This window comes from Echinops telfairi, unplaced genomic scaffold (assembly GCF_000313985.2).
Source record: "Echinops telfairi isolate 266 unplaced genomic scaffold, ASM31398v2 ScPeMD7_655;HRSCAF=1070, whole genome shotgun sequence".
Taxonomy (NCBI): domain Eukaryota; kingdom Metazoa; phylum Chordata; class Mammalia; order Afrosoricida; family Tenrecidae; genus Echinops; species Echinops telfairi.
In genome coordinates this window covers 15,508,477-15,530,551 of record NW_022104553.1, presented here as the reverse complement: position 1 = coordinate 15,530,551, position 22,075 = coordinate 15,508,477, and the positions used below count along the sequence as shown (strand labels likewise).

General features: G+C 46.8%; 2 protein-coding genes and 1 long non-coding RNA gene across 6 annotated transcripts in view; 2 read left to right on the top strand and 1 right to left on the bottom strand.

Moving 5' to 3' along the window:
• The first annotated feature begins 508 nt into the window (after window positions 1-508).
• On the top strand, window positions 509-6,601 carry LOC115870327 (vomeronasal type-1 receptor 4-like). The gene is made up of 3 exons (XM_030886223.2): window positions 509-565; window positions 677-755; window positions 5,622-6,601. The coding sequence occupies exons 1-3, from the start codon at window positions 509-511 to the stop codon at window positions 6,599-6,601; spliced, it is 1,116 nt and encodes a 371-aa protein (XP_030742083.2).
• Window positions 6,602-12,804: 6,203 nt separating this feature from the next.
• The window catches only part of LOC123521930, a 15,042-nt gene continuing 5,771 nt past the window's right edge, over window positions 12,805-22,075 (top strand). Inside the window, exons 1-5 of one of the 4 annotated variants that reach the window (XR_006680275.1) lie at window positions 12,805-12,931; window positions 16,693-16,827; window positions 18,337-18,569; window positions 19,295-19,402; window positions 20,476-20,553. This is a non-coding gene — a long non-coding RNA (uncharacterized LOC123521930). Of the gene's footprint in view, window positions 12,932-15,764; window positions 16,051-16,692; window positions 16,828-18,336; window positions 18,570-19,167; window positions 19,403-20,475; window positions 20,554-22,075 lie in introns of those variants that run through there. The other 3 variants (XR_006680274.1, XR_006680273.1, XR_006680276.1) reach the window with 3 other exon arrangements.
• The window catches only part of LOC123521928 (zinc finger protein 134-like), a 14,187-nt gene continuing 10,425 nt past the window's right edge, over window positions 18,314-22,075 (bottom strand). Inside the window, exon 4 of the mRNA XM_045292354.1 lies at window positions 18,314-20,746. Within this exon, the coding sequence (XP_045148289.1) occupies window positions 19,606-20,286 (681 nt within the window). The 5' untranslated portion in view covers window positions 20,287-20,746 and the 3' untranslated portion in view covers window positions 18,314-19,605. The remainder of the gene's footprint in view (window positions 20,747-22,075) is intronic.

Below are 22,075 nucleotides of genomic sequence, written 5' to 3'. Positions count from 1 at the left end.
GGGTCTCTCTCTCTCTCTCTCTCTCTCCCCCAGAGTCACACTCTTTTCATTCCATGTTTCTTCTCTGTAAACCACCTTCTATCCAGTTTCTCCAAAATTCTGAATTGTGTGCCCTGAGTCTGTTTTGCGAGGATGTGTGGATGTATGGATGGCATTTTAGGGGGTGTTGGGTACAGAGAAAAGAAAGGACATTGGGCAATATGATGTGATAGATACAGATCAGGTGTGATCTCTCTCCAAAATGTCATTTCGTGATTCAAAATTGTAATCCTTGCTAATGGTGAGTATACAAACCAGTGTTTACATTCTTTATCTTCTGTGTGTTTGAACTTAGCAGATACAGCTGCCCACTTGAAATAATCAAGATTTCTTTCTGGCCCCTGATGGCCCAATATTAGCATTTCTCCAGACAAGCGTGTGTTGATTAGCGTCCATGGTCCATTTCTGTAAAATAGGATCTTGTGTGATTTGGTCATCGCAAGGATACAGTATTAGATGCTTAGCCGAAATGCCTGCATCTGGAGCAATAGCATTCCTCGCTGATTTTCCACCTTCGGACTGCTTGGTAACGTTTGTTTCACTTCCAAATGGATACTCCTCCTTTGCTCTTGCAGCTACTATTACCTCCATTGGTTTTGCTGCCTTTAGGACCCACAATGCACTGTGTTCTTGTTAGGTGCCCTGGAGGAGGTTACCGCTCAGCGACGCTGTGTACAGCAGAACAAAGCGCTGCCTGGTCGGGACCCTTCTCACAGGTGCTCTGACTTCAGAGCCCCCGGGTGCAGCCCTGGGCCAGTCTGTCTTGTGGAAGGTCTTCCTCTTTTTTCAAAGCCTTTAATGATAATATTTTTTTACTAAGCGGAGTGATAATCCCACAGACACTCAACAGATAAGCGCTACCCAACATTGGCTGCTGCTGTCTGTAGGTTAAAGCACATGCTGTTATGCAGTAACCTCTTTGTCTGTATGAAGGAAAAGCTCCTATGAAAAGGATAGAAAGCAGAGGACCGTGAAGGAATCCTGGTGGTGCCCAGTGGGTGCATAGTGGTCTGCTAACCACCAAGTCAGCAGTTGAAAACCGCTCGCCACTCTGAAGGAGAAAGATGGGACTTTCTCCTCCAATAAACACTTGCCATCCTGGAAACCCTCAGGGAGAGCTGTGCTGTGCCCCATAGGGTGGCTGTGAGTTGGAATCCACTCGATGGCAGTGAATGCGACTTCAGTCCAGTGCATATGGAGGAAGGGGGCCTTCGTGGAAAATGGAATTAAAAGACAGTGGAATCTTTCCACAGACTTGTTGAAGCCACCTTGTCCATAAGCCAGTACTATAGGTGTTAATCATGGTGACTGTGGTAGTTAAGGTTTATTGTGCCAACCTGGCCAATGAACACATGTGGGATTAATTGAAGGACAGTTTAGGGTGGAGAGCTAAATGGCTCATTAAGCCTCGCCTGTCTTGTCTCTTGTCTCTGATGGTCAGGCCAGGGTGAAGCTGTCTTAGCTAGTTCTCAGCTTCAGCTGGCACGGCTCACTTCCTGCAAGACATCCTTGAGGAGAAGCCACATGGCCCTACCCCGATGCAGCCCTGGGTGCTGGAGACCCCTGCCGACACTGAGATGCTTACACGCTCACTGACTCAGTTTGCCTCCTGCAGTTGGCGTCATTGCGTGTGTTTTGTGAGATGGAGGAGGACTTTGTAGGTTGATGTCAGACCTATGGGCTAATGTTGGACTTATGGGCTTGGACAGCACTGGGTTGGGATGCTTTCTTAATGTACACCTACCCTTTATATAAAACTCTCTCTTGTGAAATATGAATGTCTATGAATTTTGTCTCTAATCTACCCAGACTAACACAGCTCTGAAGACATAAGTTAAGCAGGTATTCCCTGATTTCTAACCATTTGATTTATGTCACTTGGCGTTTCCAAAGGGCCCAGGTCGATATCTGCTTTCATAGCGAAAGAAATCCGAAGAGGGCTGTCACTTGTCAAGGAGGTAACAAGGTCACAAGCATTCAGTATGTTTCACAGTGAGTGGGCAAAGCAGCCGTGCACACCCCAGTGCAGAGACTCGCTTCCTCCCCAGGAACTACGCTGGGCGTACATGACTTCTGCTTTATTATATCATTCATTCTTCTCTGTTTCTGATTTTTATTGTGAACGGAGTGAGGGTTTACAGAGCAGACCCTTTTTCCATTCAACAAGTCATACACAGTTGCTTCATGTCATTGATGCAATCCCACGATGTCATCATTTACACCACTTGCTCCCTGTGTTTCCTGTTTCCGGTCCTCCTTCTTTCCTAGCCCTGGGCCATTGGGTGCGTGTGGTCCTTTGGAACTTGTCCAGGGAACCTTGCCACCGCGTACATGTCATCCTTTTCATCTCACATGGCTGATCATCCTAAGTGTGCCTACCTTCCTAGTGTCATCACTCCCCTTACAGAACTATAATTTGTCCAGAAGTTGGCCCATGGCGATAAGTTGATTTCCAGACCTGACGGGTGACTTGAGTCCTGCTCTAATTCTTTGTTGCGCACCCTGGTGGGCTGTTGAGGAAGCATTGCTATGAGTTGGAATCGATTTGATGACAGTGGATTTGTGTGTCATCGTTTGCAGTGTTGTTTTGTGCTTTGTGTGTTATTTCGTATGATTTGGCAGTTGTTTTCTGGAAATGGAAACATTCAAGGATTTTTCCACATATCAATTAATGATCATTGCTTCTGTGCTTTATGCCACGTTGGCTTACGAAATATTTCATAGGAACACACTGTCTGGAGAGTGGGGGAATCTCATTTGCGTTGTACTATTAAATGCTGGCAGCCAACCCCATTGTATACAAGACGCATGGCGTACACATGTTACGCGAAGGGAGCTGTTGCATCCAGCTACATACCACTGTCCTCTGGATTTCTACACGCTGTGATCACTGTGGAGCCCTGGTGCTGTCGTGGATTACACTTTGAGCTGCTAGCTGCGAGGTCAGCAGTGCAAACCCACCAGCTGCTCAGTGGGGAAAAGATCAGCCTCTCTGCTCCTACAGCAATGTGCAGCCTTGGGAACCCACACTAGGTCACTATGAGTCAGAATCAACGCAATGGCGGTGGGTTTGCTTGGGTTTGGCTTTTGATCATGTATTGAGCCCTGGTGGTGTAGTGATTACACTTCGGGCTGTGATCCTCATGGTCGGTAGTTCAATACCACCAGCAGCTCTGAGGGAGAAAAACTGGGCTTCCTAAACAATCACAGTCTCAGAAACCCACAAAGGGGTCTCTCTGAGTCAGGACTGACTTGATCAATGGCAGTGACTTTGATTTCTTAATTATAACCTTATGGGACTATGGATGTATATGAAGTCACATGTTACTCAAATAGACATTATATGCTGCATGCCTGTATATGACATACAAATAAAGTCTAGTTGGAAAAATTTCAAATTATGAGTAGTATTGCAAAGAAAAAATAAACAGAAGTCTGTTTAAAATGGAACATGGAGAGTTTACCATGGCAAAAGAGAGTTTTGTAAAATTGGGAAACAGGCAAGACATTCTTGGCCAAGTGTTCCAGAGAGCTGCTCATTCTCAGCAGTTTATAAAGACAAGCAGGAGGCAGCCAAAATGTTCATAATGGGTTGCAATTTACAGAACTGGCAGCTAATTGACAATCGTCTCAAATGATGGGGTCAGGCAGAGCCAGCCGTGGGGTCAGGCTGGATAAAGTTATGAAAAGAGCAAAGTGGTCAGGAGGGGAAATAAACATTTACTTGAGGCAGAGCAAAAGAGGTGTTTTCTGAGAACTGGCTTAACTGCTAACGTCACCTAAGTACCTGTGCCTACGGAGCCTGACAAAACCACATTTCTCGACATTAATGAACCCTAATCTGCACAACCTTATGTAAAACATGTCCATCCTGTCACATGGAGCAAAAGCAAGTCTTAGAGTAAGAAAGGCAATGTGGCCTACAGCTCTGTTAGAAGCCCTGGTCCTCTCAAGTGTCTTGAGATTGGAAATGCTGTTCCTCAGTAAGCCCTTCGTGTCTAGGTGGGCATTTCATGAGCATTTCTTTTTATTTTCCAATTTCTGTAAGCAGGTCATTCCTATGAGTTTCAATTGAGTTAACTCCAACTGAATGTATAACAGATTGAAGCATCCTGACCCTTAAATTGACATAATTACTCTTTCTGAGTCATCACTGGTAGACTTTAAGATAAAATTCCTTTTACTCCATTTTAGGGAAAGTAAGGACATGTTTAAGAAAATAAGATCACTCAACTGCGGATATAACACAATTACACTAAGCATATCACAAAATTTTCAGACCCTAAGAACAATTGTAATTCCTTCACTTTTGTTGATCGCTCCTCCCGTTCTCTTGACCTAATATATACTGCTTTAGTTTTCCAAATGACAACTTTAATTTTGCTCCCATTACACTTTAGAAAGTGAAAACTGTGAATTTTATTCTTTTTTTAATCACCATGGAATTCATAATACTCAGACAAAATGCAGCATTTATTGTTGACTTTATCAGAACTCTGGCGGTAGAAGTTCCAAGAAAAAAATGTGTCACCTGATGATATTCCTTTCAGTCCCTCGTCTTACGCTACTTGCTTCATAGACACTTTACAGTCCAGGTAGCTTGTCCTCACAAGGAAAGGATGCAAAGCAGGGACGGGGGTGGAATTTGTTGTTGTTGTTGTACTGTTGGCCATGGAGCCAGTCTAACTCACAGCAACATTATGTACAAAACACAGCCCTTTGCTGTACCATCCACACAGTCATTGCTATGTGTGAGCCCATCATTGCAGCGCTGTATCAGTTCCTCTCCTTGACCGCCATCCTTTCTTGCTGCCCTTCTACCAGACATGATGTCCTTTACCAGGGAACGGTCTCTCCTGATGACATGTCCAAAGTCCATGAGACAAAGTTTCACCATTTTTAAAAATCATTTTATTGGGGGCTCATACAGCTCTTTATCACAATCCATACACACATCCATTGTGTCAAGCACATTTGTACATATGTTGCCGTCATCATTTTCAAAGCACTTTCTTGCTATTTGAGCCCTTGGTATCAGCTCCTCATTTTTCCCTTCCCTCCTTCCCTCATGAACCCTTGATATCCCCATGGGAAGGGGTTATATGTAGTTCATTGTGATCGGTTCCCCCATTCTCCCCCCACCTTCCACCCACTCTCCTGGTATTGCTTCTTCCATTATCGGTCCTGAGGCATTTCTCTGTCCTGGATCCCCTGTGTTTCCAGCTCTTATCTGTACAGTGTACATGCTTGGGTCTAGCCGGATTGTAAGGTAGAATTTGGGTCAACCATTTTTTGTTTCTAAGGAGCACTGTGGCTCCACTTCTTCTAAAATGGATTAATCTGTCTTTCTGGCAGCCCATGGTGATTTCAACATTAGTTGCTAATACCACAATTCAAACACCTTCATTCTTCCCCATCTTCCTCGCTCAATATCCAGCTTTCACGAGTGTCTAATGACACGAACCCCGACATAGTCAGTCAGAAGCTGGTTTCTTAGATAGCTGGGGGTCGACTTCCCTTAATCTGAAGCAATTACAAATGACATATTTTTGTCTTCAAGGCTCCCCGCCCTCCCATTCCAGGTTTCTCCGACTTTGAGGATAATTTTCAATCTATGACCAGCGGCCCGATGATTTCCAGTGACTTGCTATTTGGGATTATCTTCCTCCTCCAAACTGGCGCTGGACTCCTGGGGAATTCCTCACTGCTGTGCCTTTATCTGTCCTTCTTACTGGCTGGACACAAACTGAAGCCTGTCGACCGGATTCTCAACCACCTGTGTGCAGCCAATACTTTGGTGCTTCTTTCTAAGGGGATCCCTCAGACCGTGGCAGCTCTGGGGCCTAAAGATTTCCTTGGTGACATGAGTTGTAAACTCCTCTTCTACTTTCATCGCGTGGCTCGGGGGACCTCCCTCTGCACCACGTGCCTCCTGAGTTGCTTCCAGGCCCTCACCATCAACTCCAGCGCGCCCAGGTGGGCGGAGCTCAAAAGAAAAGCCTCGGAGCACGTTGTATCGTCCTGCTTCACCTGTTGGCTCCTCAATCTTCTACTACAAATTGTGACTATTTTAAATGTAACCGGACCACGCCCTGACCGGAACTCTACCCTGGACACTCGTTATGTGTACTGCACTAGTAACTTCCGGCAGTCACTGAGCATCGTGCTCTATGCCCTCCTGCTGGCCGCCGTCGAGTTTGCTTTCATTGCACTCATGGTCTGGGCCAGTGGCGCCATGATGCTTACTTTGTCCAGCCACAGGCAGCAAGTCCAACACATTCAGAGCAAGCACTTCTCGCACCAAAGCTCCCCCGAGACCAGAGCCACCCACACCGTCCTGGTGATGGTGATCATCTTCGTCTCCTCTTATTTCCTCTCGTCCATCTTGGCATTTTACTTGGCGCTCATTGGTAAAGCAAGTGCCAGGATGTACAACGTCAGCACGTTTGTGGCTGCATGTTTCCCCACCTGTAGTTCCTTTGTGCTGATCAGCAGATTCATCCAGATGTCTAGGCTCAGTTTTGCTTGGCAGATGAGTAAAATAAATTTTCCTAAGCTGTAGTTAGAATGACAAATAGTCTCTTCTCTGGATAATGTGTCCTTGTAAATGTATTCATTAACCATATGTATTTATGCATCTAGACTTTAGATCAGACACTCAATACAGAGCCCTAGATGAGAGAGGACTCCCACGCTAATGCAGATGTTTCTGAGCTACCAAAAGTAGTAAACCATTTAGAACAATAATTTCATAAGTAGTTGAATATAATTCCAGTAAATCTGAAATTAATATCAGAGCAAGCATCTAAAGGATCAAAAAGTTGTTATCACTGATCTTGCGTCAGGATTCTTGTTTAGAATCCCTTCGAATGTGTACCTTAAGCTGAAACTTAAATGTTAAAAGTGTGAGACTCTGCAGCTCTATAATTTACTATTTTATAATCTGACCATTTCTGTCATGTGATGATCTCAGATGGCTTATCACCACCTCATGATGAGCCCGTTGGTGCATGTGGTTGGTGGTCAAATGGTAACCAGATTTCGGCAGTTCATGAAATAAGTCTTCTTGAAATAAGGCCTGATTACTGCTTCCATAAAGATTAAAGCCCAGGCTTCTTCCCCCCGCCCCCGCCTCCCACTATTGTGATCCCAATTCTACCTTACAAATCTGGCTAGACCAGAGGATGTACACTGGTGCAGATAGGAACTGGAAACACAGGGAATCCAGGACAGATGATCCCTTCAGGACCAGTGGTGAGAGTGGCGATACCGGGAGGGTGGAGGGAGGGTGGGGTGGAAAAGGGGAACCGATTACAAGAATCTACATATTACCTCCTCCCTAGGGAAGAGACAACAGGAAAGTGGGTGAAGGAAGATGTTGGACAGTGTGAGATATGACAAAATAATAATTTATAAATTATCAAGGGTTCGTGCGGGAGGGAGAGGGGGAGGGGAGATGAGGAGCTGATGCCAAGGGCGTAAGTGGAGAGCAAATATTTTGAGAATGATGAGGGCAACGAATGTACAAACGTGCTTTACACAATTGATGTATGCATGGATTGTGATAGGAGCTGTATGAGCCCCCAATAAAATGATTTAAAAAAAAGAAAGATTAAAGCACAGAAACCTCTGTGAGGCAGTTCTACTCTGTAACACATGCTGGGCCCTGAGGCACTAGCCATCTCAGTGGCACCAAAGGGAAGCAGCCATCGGCGCCCACCCTCGGGCAGCACCACAGGGGCTAGGCTAACAGTCCCACAGGTCTTTTGCTTCCAGTGTCTCCTCTGAGTGTAGTCATGACAGCGTCTCTTCAGGCAGCACCATAGCTGTTGTTCTTGTTGTTAGGGACTATCAAGTCGGTCAAACTCACAGCAGCCTTACGCACAGCAGAGAGAAACCCCGCCCACTCCCATGCCATCCGCACTATTGTTCGTATGGTTGAGCCCGCTGTTACTGCTCCTGCGTCCATCCAGTGTGTGGAGGGCCTTCCTCTTGTTCCCTGTCCTTCTACTTTACCAAGTCTGACGTCCTTCTCCAGGGACCGGTCGTTCCTTATAACACGTTCAAAGTCCGTGAGATAAAGTCTCGTCATCCTTGCTTCTAAGGAGCATTCTGGCTGTACTTCTTCCAAGACAAATGTGCTTGTTCTTTTGGCAGCCCATGGGACTGTCAATATTCTTTGCCAGCATCACAGTTCTCCAGTCTGCCTTATCCAATGTCCAACTTTCACATGCACATGAAGCAACTGAAAATACCATGGCTTGGGTCAGGTCCACCTTAGTCCTCAACGTTACCTTCTGACTTTTCAACACTTTAACCAGGTGTTAGGCAGAACAGTTGCCCAATGCAATGTGTCCTTTGATCTCCTGATGGCTGCTTCCATGAGAACTGGTTGTGGATCCAAGCAAGACAAAATTCCTGACAACGTCAACCTTTTCTCCACTGACTGTGATGTTACCTATTGGTCCAGTAGTGAGGATTTTAGTCTTCTTGACATTGAGTTGTCATCCACACTGAAGGCTGCAGTCCTTGAGCTTCATCAGCAAGGGCTTCAAGTCCTTCTCGCTTTCAGCCAGCGAGGTGGTGTCATCTGCATCTCACAGGTTGTTAATAAGCCTTCCTCCAATCCTGAAGCGCATGCTTTTTCATATAAGTCAGCTTCTCTGATTATTTGCTCAGCATACAGATTGAAGAAGTATGTAAGAGGATACAATCCAGTCACACACTTTTCCTGATTTCAAACCATTCAATATTCCCTTGTTCTGTTGGGAAAACTGCCTCTTGATCCATGTACAAGTTCCACATGAGACAATGTTCTGGAATCCACATTCTTCTCAAAGTTATCCATAATTTGTTACTATCCACACAATCCAATGCCTTGGTATTGTCAATGAAACACAAGTAAACAGCTTTCTGGTATTCTCTGCTTTCAGCCAAGATTCATCTAACATCAGCAATGACACGCCTTATTCTACGTCCTCTCCTGAAACCACCCGGAACCTCTGGCAGCCCCCTGTCATTGTACTGCTGTAACCATTGTTGGATGATCCTCAGTAACATTTCACTGCAATGTTATATGTGATATTGTTTTATAACTTGAGCATTCTGTTGGATCACCTTTCTTTGGCATGGGCATCGATATGGATCTCTCCCAGTCACTTGGCCACGTAGCTGTCTACCAAATTTCTTGGCATAGACGGTTGAATGCGTACAGTGTTTCATCTGCTTGTTGAAACATTTCCAGGGATTCCATCAGTGCCTGGAGCTCTGTTGTCGGCTGATGCACTCAGTGCAGCTTGCGCTTCTTCCTTCAGCACCATTGGTTCTTGCTGATATTCCGCCTCCTAAAATGATGAAATGTCAGGAGGTACTTCCTTTTAGTTCAGTGACCATGTATTCTTTCCATTTACTTTTGATACTTCCTACATTATTCAACATTTTGTCCATTAAATCTTTCAGTATTAAAACTCAAGGCTTGAATTTTTTCTTGAGCTCTTTCAGTTTTTTTTCTTTTAATTAAAAGATCATTTTATTAGGGGCTCTTACTGTTCTTATTACATACAATCCATACAGCAATTGTATCAGGCATATTTGTACATATGTTGCCATCACTCTTTTCTAGATATTTATTCATTTACTTTCTATTGAGTCTTTGGTATCAGCTCCTCTCCCCATTCCCCCACCCCAAACTCTTTTCAGTTTAAGATATGCTGAGCATGTTCTTCCCCTTTTGGCTTTATAGTCCTAGGGCTTTGCATATTCTGTGATAATATTTGGCTTTGTTTTCTTAAGCTGCCTTTGAAATTTTCTATTCAGCCCTCTGACTGCATCTTTTCTTCCAGTTGCTTTAGATACTTTACAATTAAGTGCAAGTTTCAGCGTTTCTTCTGACATTCACTTTGATCTTTCTTGCTTGCTGCCTTTTTGTTTGTTCTTTTGGTTGGCCATGGTGTCAGGGGAGACCAGCCCCTAACAAATATCACGGTCCATAGATGCAATGGTACAGCTATCCTATATAAAGATCATAGTAAAGTCATAAAGAATATGAGAGATAGGAGTGAGAGGAAATAAAGGAGTCAGACACATTTCATGGTAGTGTGCTCACCTCCTGGATGGCCATGATCTCAGCAGCCAGGTCCACGGAGAGAGCGGGCAGAGGAGAGGAGAGAAGAGAGGATGGAGCTTTATTTCTAACCAAGGTTTATATATGCTTGGGGGCATCCAAGCCCCCCAGACTACAGGTAACCACATACGTCACAGGAAGGGGTTGTACTATAGGTAATACAACAATAGGAGGGGGGTGATCTAGCGGTGTACACGCAATAGGCAGTGGAGGGATTAAGAGTACACATGTGACAAGATGGGCAGATCATAGATTCATGATGACAGCCTAATCTTGGATGTCACTGAGCTAGTTTGACCTTTTCTGAGCTCTCCAGGGAAACGATCACTGTCCTTATCAGTAGGGTGTGAGCCCCACCTACAGTGAGCCCCAGAGAGTAGTCTGATTGCTCTGGATGGCTGATGCCTTTAGGGAGAATATCTCCAAACATCTGACCTCCCACCACGTGCTGGCAAGCAGCCTCTTAGGTTTGGCATATATTTGGGGGAGACAAACTGGGGAAAAGCCTTTCTATATCCCACACCATGGGACTTTCTATCTTCTTTGCCAGCATCATAATTCAACTGCATCCCTTCTTCTCCAATCATCCTTATTGGATGTCCAACTATCTAACAGAAAGCACGTTATCCAATCATGCACTTGTTCCCATATCTGTAATCCCACCTGTAACTGTGATATACTGTTCTACCACTGATCCTGAGTTTGTGAGTTTCCTTGTTCCCTGCCTTATTTAACTAGGTTCCTGACTATAAATCCTCAATGTCATTTTGGCCTGTGCTAATCGTCTCCTTCATCTGGATAATGTGTTTTATACCTTGTCTTTTCCCCCCACTTAAGACGTAATGTTCTCCTTAAACTACATTTGAGATTGGGGTCTCTTTTGTCCCCTAACGCAAACCCTAGGGAGCAGTTTGAACCCGCCTCGTAGGTTATCCGTGAGTTGGAATTGACCCTATGGCCGTGAGTTGGGGTTTTTGTTTTCAGTCCTACTGGGAGCGTATTGCCAAGTTTTTCTCGTGTGAAGCCACTGCAAGGGTTCTAACCAATCTTTCAGTTAACAGCCCACCACTAAGCGTTGCACCATTGTTAGATTTCTGGGATGTTTCCCCGGTTCTTGCTTCTCAGTGCTAAAAAAAATTCACATAGCAGAAGCACATTTGTAAGTCCAAGTAACTTTTATGAGGGAAGAGGAAGTTTCAGGAAATACAATCACATATTGTCTTGTAATCGGGCGAGACCAACTATATCACTATATTAATAATTATTAAACAGCAGAACCAAGAGTAGGCTAACACCTGGAAACTTCTCTTCCAGAACAAAGAAATTCCATGAGTTTTATAGTTCAAAATAGGGGGCTCGTTCAAGGGGAAGGATATTCTAGTCCTTACATTCTTATCAGATTGGCAGGGTAACAGGGTTGGGGGAACAGCACTGCCGCAGGCGCTAATTCAAGATCTTACAAGATAGTGTTCGCATCTTGCTAACTGGGCAGGCAGGGTTTGGAGACGTCTCTGAAGAGTCAAGATCTTTTAGGGGAGCAGGAGAGGGAAAAGGAGAAGGGGGACTAGCCGCTAGCAGGGGTTAACGGCAGTTTGAAACAAAATGGAGTTCTTCATATTATTAGGTCACTACAGTAGTTCACACTATCCCTAGAAAGCATGTGAAACTGAAAAGGCCGCTTTTAGGGAGCGCAAAAACACACAAGGAAAATGGCCAGAAAGGGGAGGCCAAGGAACCAGAAGAGGAGCCCCAGCGCCGAAAGAAAGTGCCTGCCTTCTGCCTCTGCTTTTTACCCCGTTGTGGAAGGTATTGGCCGTTGTCAGTTGCTGAGTTTAGTTGCATGCACGACGCTGTGTTGCTACGTTTCCAGTGTGAACTCAGGTAACTTTAGTCTGCGCATGCCCAACTTTGGATCTTCCCCAATAGGTTTCCCCTGTGTGCGATTGCTTTCAAATCCATTTATTGTGGCATGACCAGTTAATTTTCATTTAGCGCAGGCATTTGGTGGATATAACCCCTTTATCCCTAACCTTCCGGCCGGTCACCATCAGCGTTCCTTTTGGCTGATTAAGTGACAGGATAGTGTGCCCAGGTAAATCCCACTGTGGGGCTTTCATGGAGTCTGAAATAACAGGACCCTAAAAACAATGGCAGGAGCCCTGGGGTGCCGTGGTTAGACGCTCGGCTCCTAATCAAAGGTCCGGCGTCGGACCCCGCCAGCACTCCGGGCGGAAAATGCGGTTGCTCGCTCTGGTCAACAGGTACACCCCCGGCCGGACACCCAAGGGGCAGGCCTGCTCTCCGCTACAGAGTGGCTATCGATCCGAATGGGCTCCCGGCCACGCGGGAACTCTGACGATCAGGGCCGACTGCAGCCCCGGACATCTGGGCGTCTTCCCCTGAAGAAGGAGCGCACCTGTTCCCAGCGCCCGGCAGCTCGCAATCAGGGAGAGCAGCAGGAAGCCAGCAACCGGATGCAGAGCCGAAACCTTTACCCAGAGGGCTGTGCGCGTGGAGGCCTCCTACGCAGGCGTCCACGTAGGCGATAAGCCAATGAGAGCCACGCGTGCAAGCCGGCGTCCGGGGCGGGACTTCCGGTGCCCCGTCCAGCTTTTTCCACGCCTCGGTAGCGGGGTCTGGCGACGAGCCGGGAAGGACAGACGTGGGGCGCGGTGTGAGCCGGGCGGCAGAGTCCACCTTCGCTCTGGACTCGCCCCCCTCGCACGGCGCTCCGTCACAGGGTCCTTGGCGCGGAGGAACTCGGCCAAGGTGAGTGGAGACTCCCCAGGCTCCCTCGCTGCGTCCGGCGTGCCGACTCGGGGTGCTGGTTCCCCGGGGTATTTCCCGGCCGTGGAGCGTGAGCGTCTCGGGGTGCGGAGTGACACCCGGGGCTCGGCGTCGGCGCTCCAGGGCAGGGGCCCTGTGGGAGAGGGCGTCCGTCTCTGGCGGCCCATTGGGGTGGACGCGTGACCAGGAGCGGCGCCCTCCCTCCGTTGGATGCCGCAGCTCGGAGGAGGCGCCCGGCTCCTTCCTGGACTTGTGCTCTTCCCACCTCCCCGCCACCCCTGGTCTCCATTCTTGTCGAAATTGGGAACATTCACAATGCCTGGACTTGTGCTCTTCCCACCTCCCCGCCACCCCTGGTCTCCATTCTTGTCGAAATTGGGAACATTCACAATGCCTTCACCTTGTTAAGGGGAATGGGGTCCAGGTGGGACAAAGGTTAAGTACTTTCTTACTAACTGGAAATCGGTGGCTGGCGAGACGCTTCCATAAAGATTGTTGTTGGAGTCGTTTGGTCGACTGCCTCGGCAAGCCCGTAAGACAGAGTGGGGGAGTTTTCCTGGCTAATCTTTACCAGGAGCATGTTTCCAGGGTTTCGCTCCCACAGAAACTAGTGGGTCCAACTGCCAGCCTTACCGGTCAGATAGCAGGTGACTGCTTAAACACTGCTCCACTATGATTCTTTCCATAAAGATAACGGCCTAGAAAATGCCCCAGGGGGCATTTCTTCTCTGCCGTACTAGGTGACTATGAATTGGCTCAATAGCACCTAACAAGTGAGGACACGTGTGCTCTGTCCCCATGACCCAACAGGCTCCATAGTCTGGATGCTGTCAGGAATGAGTGCCGAGAGACTCCACTCCCCAGGTTTATTTGGCCTCTAATCTGCTGGGCAGAGAGTAGACGCTAAGAGCGCCACAGAGCTCGTCCTGCAATTGCTATCTGCTAAGGCAAATTTGCCACTTAGAAAAGTAAAATCTGTTTTTCTGTCTTAAGACATCGACCTACATCAGAAATGTGTCTGTTAAAACATTCAGTAATGGGGCAATGAATGTACAAGTGTGTCTTACACAATTGATGTATGTATGGATTGTGATAAGAGTCGTATGAGCCCCTAATAAAATGATTAAAAAAACACTCAGTAATGATAGTGTCAAAAGTGTGGTGGTTTGGAGACAACTACTAAACCCAAGGTCACTCTTTCACATGTCAGGCTGTTAACTTTGACTACCCTACGTACACACCTGAACCCATTGCCCTTGAGTGGATTCCAGCTCACGGCCACCTCTGTGAGTCACGGTAGAACGACACCCTCCATGGAGTTTTCCGTGGCAGGAGAGCCTGACTGGCGCTAACAGTTAAAGCATTCAACTAACCGAATCGGTGGTTAAAACCCACCCAGAGTTGCCCTGGGAGAACGTCCTGGAGCTCTGCTTCTGAAGGCGACATCTTGTCAGACTCTGTAGAACAGTTCTGCTCCGTAACCTGTGGGGTCACCGTGAGCGGAATCATTCCGTGGCCACTAATAAGTCTTATGGAAAGAGATCATCCGGTCTGTAGTCTGACTGCAAGCTAGATTTGAACAGACACCCTCTCTTGTTCCCTTTTGTGTACTGTCAAGTCAGTTCGTAGGATGACCCCATGTGTGCAGAGTAGAGCTACCCCATAGGATGTTCTAGGCTGTAATCTTTGCTGGAACAGATTGCTAGGTCTTTTCTCATGCAGAATGACTGGTGAGTTCAAACCACCAATCCTGGTTACCAGCTTTGTTCTTAACCATTGTGCTACCAGGTTATTTTCCATTAGTAGCCAAGTATAGCCTATCTGTGCCACTCAGGGATGTTTGATCTCCCCAAGGCTTGTCTTTATATTTTTGTTTAGTTATTATAGGAGATGCTCACCAAGGGTGATGATCTTAGAAACTCACCGGGGCAGTTTTGCCCTGTCCTGTAAGGTTGTTGTGAGACAGCATCGACTGGATGGCAGTGAGCTTGTTTTTTACTGTAGAAGTGGCTCGATTTTTGGCTTCATTCCAGATTCTCTCAGAAAGGCCGTCCCCAGTTCCCACTTGTCTTGTCTCCAGTCCTGCAGTCCTAACAGCTTTGTTGTCTTTCTTCAGAACTCACTGGCTAATCTGCCAGCATGTTGTTCATGTATTTAGCTCCTTCTTGGGGATCTGTCTCCACCCTAGACTCTTGACTTCCCCCTTGCCACTGTGTCCCCAGGCCGAGAACAGTGCCTGCCGAGTTGAGTGTACACACTTGAAGAATGAATGAAAGGGAACGTTGGACCTGGAGAGGTGGGAACAACTGTTGAATCAGCATAGAAGTAAGAGATGTGAAGAACTGAAGTTCTTCCCTGTGGCCACATACTGGCAAGGGTAGGATTCAGGAGGCTGGTGCCAACCCAGTAAGTTTGGCACGAGAGCTGGGGTCATAGTTGGTTTTGCCCAGTAGGCAAAGCTCACAGCACACTGAATACCTGGGAGGCCACAGCTCCCCTGCAGAGGTTGTTGCTGGTCACTTTTTCTGTTCTTCAATCCCAAAACCGTTACTGTCTGCTTCTCAACTCACAATCTTCTTAATGTTTTTGTCATTCATCAGTGGTGTGCCCAAAGGCAGCATTCACCGCCCTGCTAGAAGCCAGCTCATTGCCTAGCCCTTAGGATGGGCTGGGTTCTTAGGCCTGGGTCGCTCTGGCCTGTTACCATCGACCAAGCAATTAGACTAGCCCAGTGTGAATGGTGCCGCTTCTCCTTCACTTCCCAGGTATCTGTAACCTTCGAGGATGTGTCTGTGACCTTCACTCAGAAGGAATGGGGGCAGCTGGGTCTGGCTCAGAGGAGCCTGTACCAAGAAGTGATGCTGGAGACTTGGGGACTCCTGACTTCTCTGGATAAGACCTCACCTTTCTTCCATGCGAAGTCCTGTCAAGTCCTTGTCTAAAGAACCACGTGGGACTGAGACAAGTCCTTTGAAACGTTACTAAAATCCACGTAGCCGGAACAGGGACAACTCTTCCCAAACCAGAGCTGATCTGCCAACTGGAATGTGGGCATGAGCTGTGGACCACAGAGAGGGGCCTTGCTAAAAACTCTTGGGCAGGTGAACTAATGCACCAGCCAGCTGGGGTCACAGCAGCCTCAGGCTGGAGGGGACCACTAACTTTGGAATTCCGTGAGACTCGTGTTTACCCTTGGGTCCTGGGTGACCATTCTGTCATTTTGGATCACCTTATTTGTGGGGTAGAAGGGTGGGGGCCCAGAGATACCATGGAAGCATAAGGCCTCACACCCTGGTCAGAATGTCAAATCCACAAGGCCAAAGTTAAGCTCAGAGTGAGATGAGCCTCCCACCTAGCTCAGTGATTCTTAGCAACAGCACTTCCACGTAGAGGCTGGCCCCTCCCTGCCTCCTGCTCCACTTGGCACTGGCAAACCTCCTGAAGTTCTGGTGGACTCAAACTAAACCTTTCCGTTAGCACCTGAGTACTTTAACAACTGTGACACTAGGGCTCCGTTTTTCCACAACCCAGGTTATGTTTATTATCTCAAATGGAAGTCACTTTAGCCAGGAGTCAATGGAAATAAGTATCGTGTGTGTGTGTGTGTGTGTGGGGGGGGTGCTCAGCAAACAGAGCTACGGTGGAGAAAACATGGATGGACATGGGGGCAGCCTTTAGTAGGGCCTGAGGGTGGTGTGTGAGGGCATTTTGTCAAGGTAAGTGACCACCGGTCCTTTTCACAGTAAAGAACAGGATGTCAGGAAGAGTGGCTACAGAAACTGCTCAAGTGAAGCAGCTGTGGGGAACTGGTGTTTGCAGTAGGAAGTGGTGTACTAACCAAGGGAGGAGAGGACTCGGCGGGAAAGCCAGGGGGTCAGGTAAGATGGAAACTGACTAACAGAGGTGATCCCCAACTTACAAGGTCTGTTCAATGAGTGACACCATCGTCTGTCAGTTCAATGTAAGTCAAATACCTTTTTTCTAGTTTTGTTTTTTTCTTTTTAAAAAAATTTTATTGGGGGCTCGTACAACTCTTATCACAATCCATACATCCATCCATTGTGTCAAGCACATTTGTACATTTTTTGCCATCATTCTCAAAACATTTGCTTTCTACTTGAGTCCTACCTTTTTATGAATCCGGTCAATTTTAAAATTGAACATTGGCTTGAACAGGTATCAGCAAACTATAATGTATGTACTGCCCATTACAGATAATGTGCACCCCCAAAAAAGGATATCCATTTAATATGGTTTGTGACGACACTATAATTCGTGGTAGGAGGACCGAGTTTGAAGCATATCAAGTGTGCAGAGTGAGAGATCCTTCCCCAGCCGGGAGAATGAAAGTACTGCCGAGGAGGCTGGAGCACGGTTCAGCAGGGCAGCTGTAGTGCATCCCAGAGGGATCATTAGGCCTTGGCTTGCAGGCAGCCGCACAGCTGAAGTGTCACTGGGGCTTGGGACATCAGATCATCAGCAATAGTTTAGAGTTCAGAGGGGGCCAGAAGGTGCTACGTGGATCATTAGGGCAGCACAGTGCGGAAAGTTACAGGGAAGGGACAAGTGTAGCAGAGAAAAGGTATGTGGAAAGGAGATCAATTTAAGAGCAGGTGGAAATCGCAAGTTCTGAGGTGGTCCTGAAGTAATAGCAACACGTGCTTGCGGCAGCGTCAACCACCACACAGAGCTGCACCAGAAGCGGTGCGTTTCTGCGGTGCCACTATTCTACAAGGAATCAACTAGGGCATTTGGAAGTCCACTTTACTGGGCCTTCCACCCTTGCATGGCCAAACAATTCATCCTCAGAGAGCTAGACGCTAAATCAATGGATTTACCTTTGTTAAAGCCTACTGAATGCAGGAAATTTGGTCCACCGTGAATGGTCTATACAACGGAAATGTTCTGTTGTGGTTCTAAATCTAAAAGGTTGTCAAGTATATTTTTGACTCAACCGTGCCCTGTGACCGAGTGGCACACCCAAACGGGTTTTCATGGCTGTAATATTTTCAGTAGTCTCTAGGTCTTGCCCCTGAAGAGCAGCTCAGTGGGTTCAAACTGCCAACCTTTCTGATAGCAAGTTAGGACTTAACTATGGTACCACAAAGGCTCCTTATAAAGGCAAACTTTTCTTATACGTTGCTTTATTGCACTTTACCAAGACTGCATTTTTTTGTTTAATTGAAGGTTTGTGGCAACCCTGCCTCAAGCAAGTCTGTCGGTGCCATTTTGACAACACTGTGTTCACATCTATTGCATTTTGGCAATTTTCACAATGTTAAGCTTTTTCATAATACAATTAAACACTTAAACATAATTTTCATATGGACTGGGAAAGCAAAAAAAAAAACAACAAAACCTCACTTTATTGTCATTCACTTTATTAGGGTGACCTAAAATGGAGCCCACATCTGAGGTCTGCCTGAATTCAGGAAGAGAGATTTCATCACAGCATGAATGAACTCCAAGATATTTATGTTGCATGAAAGACAGCAGGCAGAAATGGTTCATGCTTCCACCTACGTAAAATTCATGATGATGATGCACATTTATATCAATAAAGCAACAGTTCCTTGAGAAATTGAAGTGACACGGAGAGGAGGAATATGAAGGGACACAGGTAAGTTCGGGATGGGTATGTTCATCGTCATAGCTTAGGATAATGATTTCACAGGTTTATATATGTATCAAAATGCATTTGCTTCATTTTAAATGTGTGCAGCCTACTTCGTGTTGATTACATTTCACTAAAAGATGACGCCACATGAAATCTGAATGCCCTACTTCTATTTGAAACCCAGAAGTTTGTGCAGCTGGTGATCCCATCTCATAGCTCATCTCTATCTCTGAGGATAGAAACCTCAGTGGCTGAAAGACCTGGTGAGCACTAAAGGCAATCTCCACTGGAGTCCTCAGGAACTCTGGGTAAATAAGCTACCTCCCTGGACTACAAGATCTCTCCATCCTAGGTTCTGACCTGTGGAACTAGTCCAGGGAAGTAATGGTGTCTTTGCTCTGCCAGTGACCCTTGACCATTACTCTCACATAGCTCTGGAGAAGCTGAGAATCTCCGTATACCCTCATTCTAGCCGGTCAGTGGCTAAAATGATTGTGGATGTGCTTTTTAAATGACAATTCTAGTTTGCTGCAGCCTTTCCTAATCCCTATTATTCGCCCCAGTATTTCTGAACCAATTGTTTACTTTCTGGATGTTATAGGTCTTACAGCCCCAGCAGAGCCCAGCTCAGACCCTCTTGGCCAATGAAGGGTCTTGCCCACAGTTAGACCAGACAGAGAGTGAAGAATAAGGATCTCATTGACTTGGGCTTCTTGTGTTCCCTCCAGACATGGGACAGAGATCTGCCTTCCCTGAAGTAAGTGGGGTCACTAAGGTCCTGAGAGAGGAGAATTGAGATGGTTTCGGCCCCCGACATTGGCCATGACACAACTTCAGTAAGGAACCTGAGCATGTTACAAAGCACAACACAGTTCCTAAACATGTCCAATGTACCTGACATAAGGTACCTCACCACTGTACATTCCAGTATATGAAGTTTAACGTTTGAGCACTGGCTTCCTCCCAAAGGTAAAACACGGAGCTTCTCCCTGTGAGTCCGGTTGTCTTGAACAAGAGCAAGTGCACATTTCCACCACTCCTACAGCCTTCCTACAGCATGAATCTTCTGATGCCTTATAAGGTGGGAACTTAAGCTATAGGTTTTCCCACACTCACTGCACTCATATGGCCTTTCCCCAGTATGGACTCTTTTGTGCCGAACAAGGTGGGAACTTCTGATGAAGTCTTTCCCACATTCGCTGCACACAAAAGGCCTCTCACCAGTGTGAACTCTCTGGTGTGCCATAAGATCAGAGCTCTGACTGAATAATTTCCCACATTCAATGCACTCATAAGGTCTTATTTCAGTGTGAATTTTCTGATGTTTAATAAGAATGTACTTATGGCTAAAGGATTTCCCACAGTCATTACAGTCATAAGGATTTTCTCCAGTGTGAGTACTCTCATGCTGAACAAGTGAGGATTTGTGCCTGAAGACTTTGCCACATTCGTTGCACTCGTAAGGCCTTGCACCAGTGTGAACCCTCTGGTGTACAATAAGGTTGGAGTGATGACTAAAGTATCTCCCACATTCGCTGCACTTATAAGGCATTTCTCCAGTGTGGATTCTCTTGTGTTGAACAAGGTTGTCTTTACGGCTGAACGCTTTCCCACATTCACTGCATTCATAAGGCCTTTCTCCAGTGTGGATTCTCTTATGCTGAATCAGTGTATCTTTTCGGGTGAATGCTTTCCCACATTCACTGCACTTGTGATGCATTTGTTCACAGGGAAAATGTCCCCATCCTCAGTGCTCCTCCTGCATGTCTTCCTCTTGTTCGGAGTGAACTTTCTTTAGAGGCTGACTCAGCTTGCCTGGAAGCGCTTCCATTCCCCATCACAAGGAGTAGCCTTCTCAGACAGGTGACGTTCTTCACAAACTGAGACTCTGCCTTCGTTCTTCTTACAGGGATTCTCTATGCCGGACTGCTTCAAGTGGCGGTAAAGGTCTGCATTGAACCAGAAGTGTCTCTCACATGCCCCACAGGTATATGGTTTCAGTTTTTGGTGTGTTCCCTGGTGCTCAGCCAGGTCCAAAATGTCTTTCAAGATGGGGCCACATATATCACAAGGACAGGCTGTCTGGTCAGACAAAGCTTGCTTGGCAGCATTTTCCTGTGGCACTCCTACAGAAGCACTCAGCACAGATGCCTCTGTATCCTTCACTCCATGCCAACAGCCTGAAAATAGAGAAATGTTGGTGAGATGCATGTTAACGCTGTTAGGAGAGGACAAATTCTGGTTGTAGGTAAACAGTGAACACTATGCAGAAGTATGCCCAGGTTCAGAAAAATGGATTAAAAGTAAGGAGTTAGTAGTGTTCAAGGAGTATTTACAGACATGTCTACATTTCATGCATCCCCTGGTGGTGTCATGGTTAAGTGCTTGTCTGCTACCTGGAAAGTTGGCATATGCTACCAGCTCCTTATGGGAGAAAGCTGTTGCAATCTACTTCCATACATATCGCAGCATGGAAACCCTAGGGAGTCGTTCTACTCTATCCTATAATGTCACTGTGAATGAGACTTGACAGCAGTGGGTGGGCACTTCTGATGACACAATAGTGTGGGCCAGTATTGGAGAGGGCTGCAGAGGGCTCAGAAACAAGGACAGCAGTTGGGGGTGATCTTGGGTCAGAGTATAAATAAAAGTATACGAAAGGTTAAGAATGGAAAGAAAGAAAACAAGTGGCCACTAGTGTGAGCAGCACAAGAATCGAGATCCATTTGTTCCAGCATTGACGCCATACCCACTAGCTTGGACTCACAAAAGTCAGCCCCACCTAAGTTACCTGGTGTGACTGCAGGGTAGGTATGTCCTCTCCATGAGGTCCCCAGTGTTGGGTCAGGTCGGAACTAGGCAGCCCCCGTTTGGACTAAGCTGAAGCAGGTTTGGGCACGTCCCAGAGGTCAGCAGCAGTCGACAAGCACCTCTGCTCACCACTCCTTTAAAAACCCTCGCCCCCAACTGCTGAGCACAACCTTCCCTGACCTGTTGGCCTAGGTCACGGAACCTCGTCCAGAGCTCCCCTAACCCCTACTAAAGCTCTTCCTACTTCTGCTCTCCCTTGCCCCGCCAGTTATGTCCATCTTCCTCCCTGTCCCTCAGTTCCGACTTTACATTGGTGCAGGAAGGCTCGGAGCTGTCCAGCCCTGCTTCGGCTGGGATGCAGCCCCGCCCTCCTCTCTTCTCAAACCTCCGGAGCCTGTCTGAATGAGTGACTTCTGGTCAGTATCTCTCTGTATGTTCGTTCTGTATCGTTTGTCGCTCTGGACACCGAGGACCAGCAAACTCAGGCGGGAACATTGGGTCCGCGGGAGGCTAACTAGCTGAACGCCCTGAAAAGCAACCCTAGTACCAGGAGGAGCTGCCTTCCTGAAAGGGGTGCGACATAAGGTCAGTTTCTCGTGTCCATCTTTTCTCTGTGTCTGTGTCTCTCATGTGGCCTCCAGCCGTTTGTCTCTGTGTTGACCTCCTGGGATTCCTGCTGATGACAAAGCTCCTAGCAG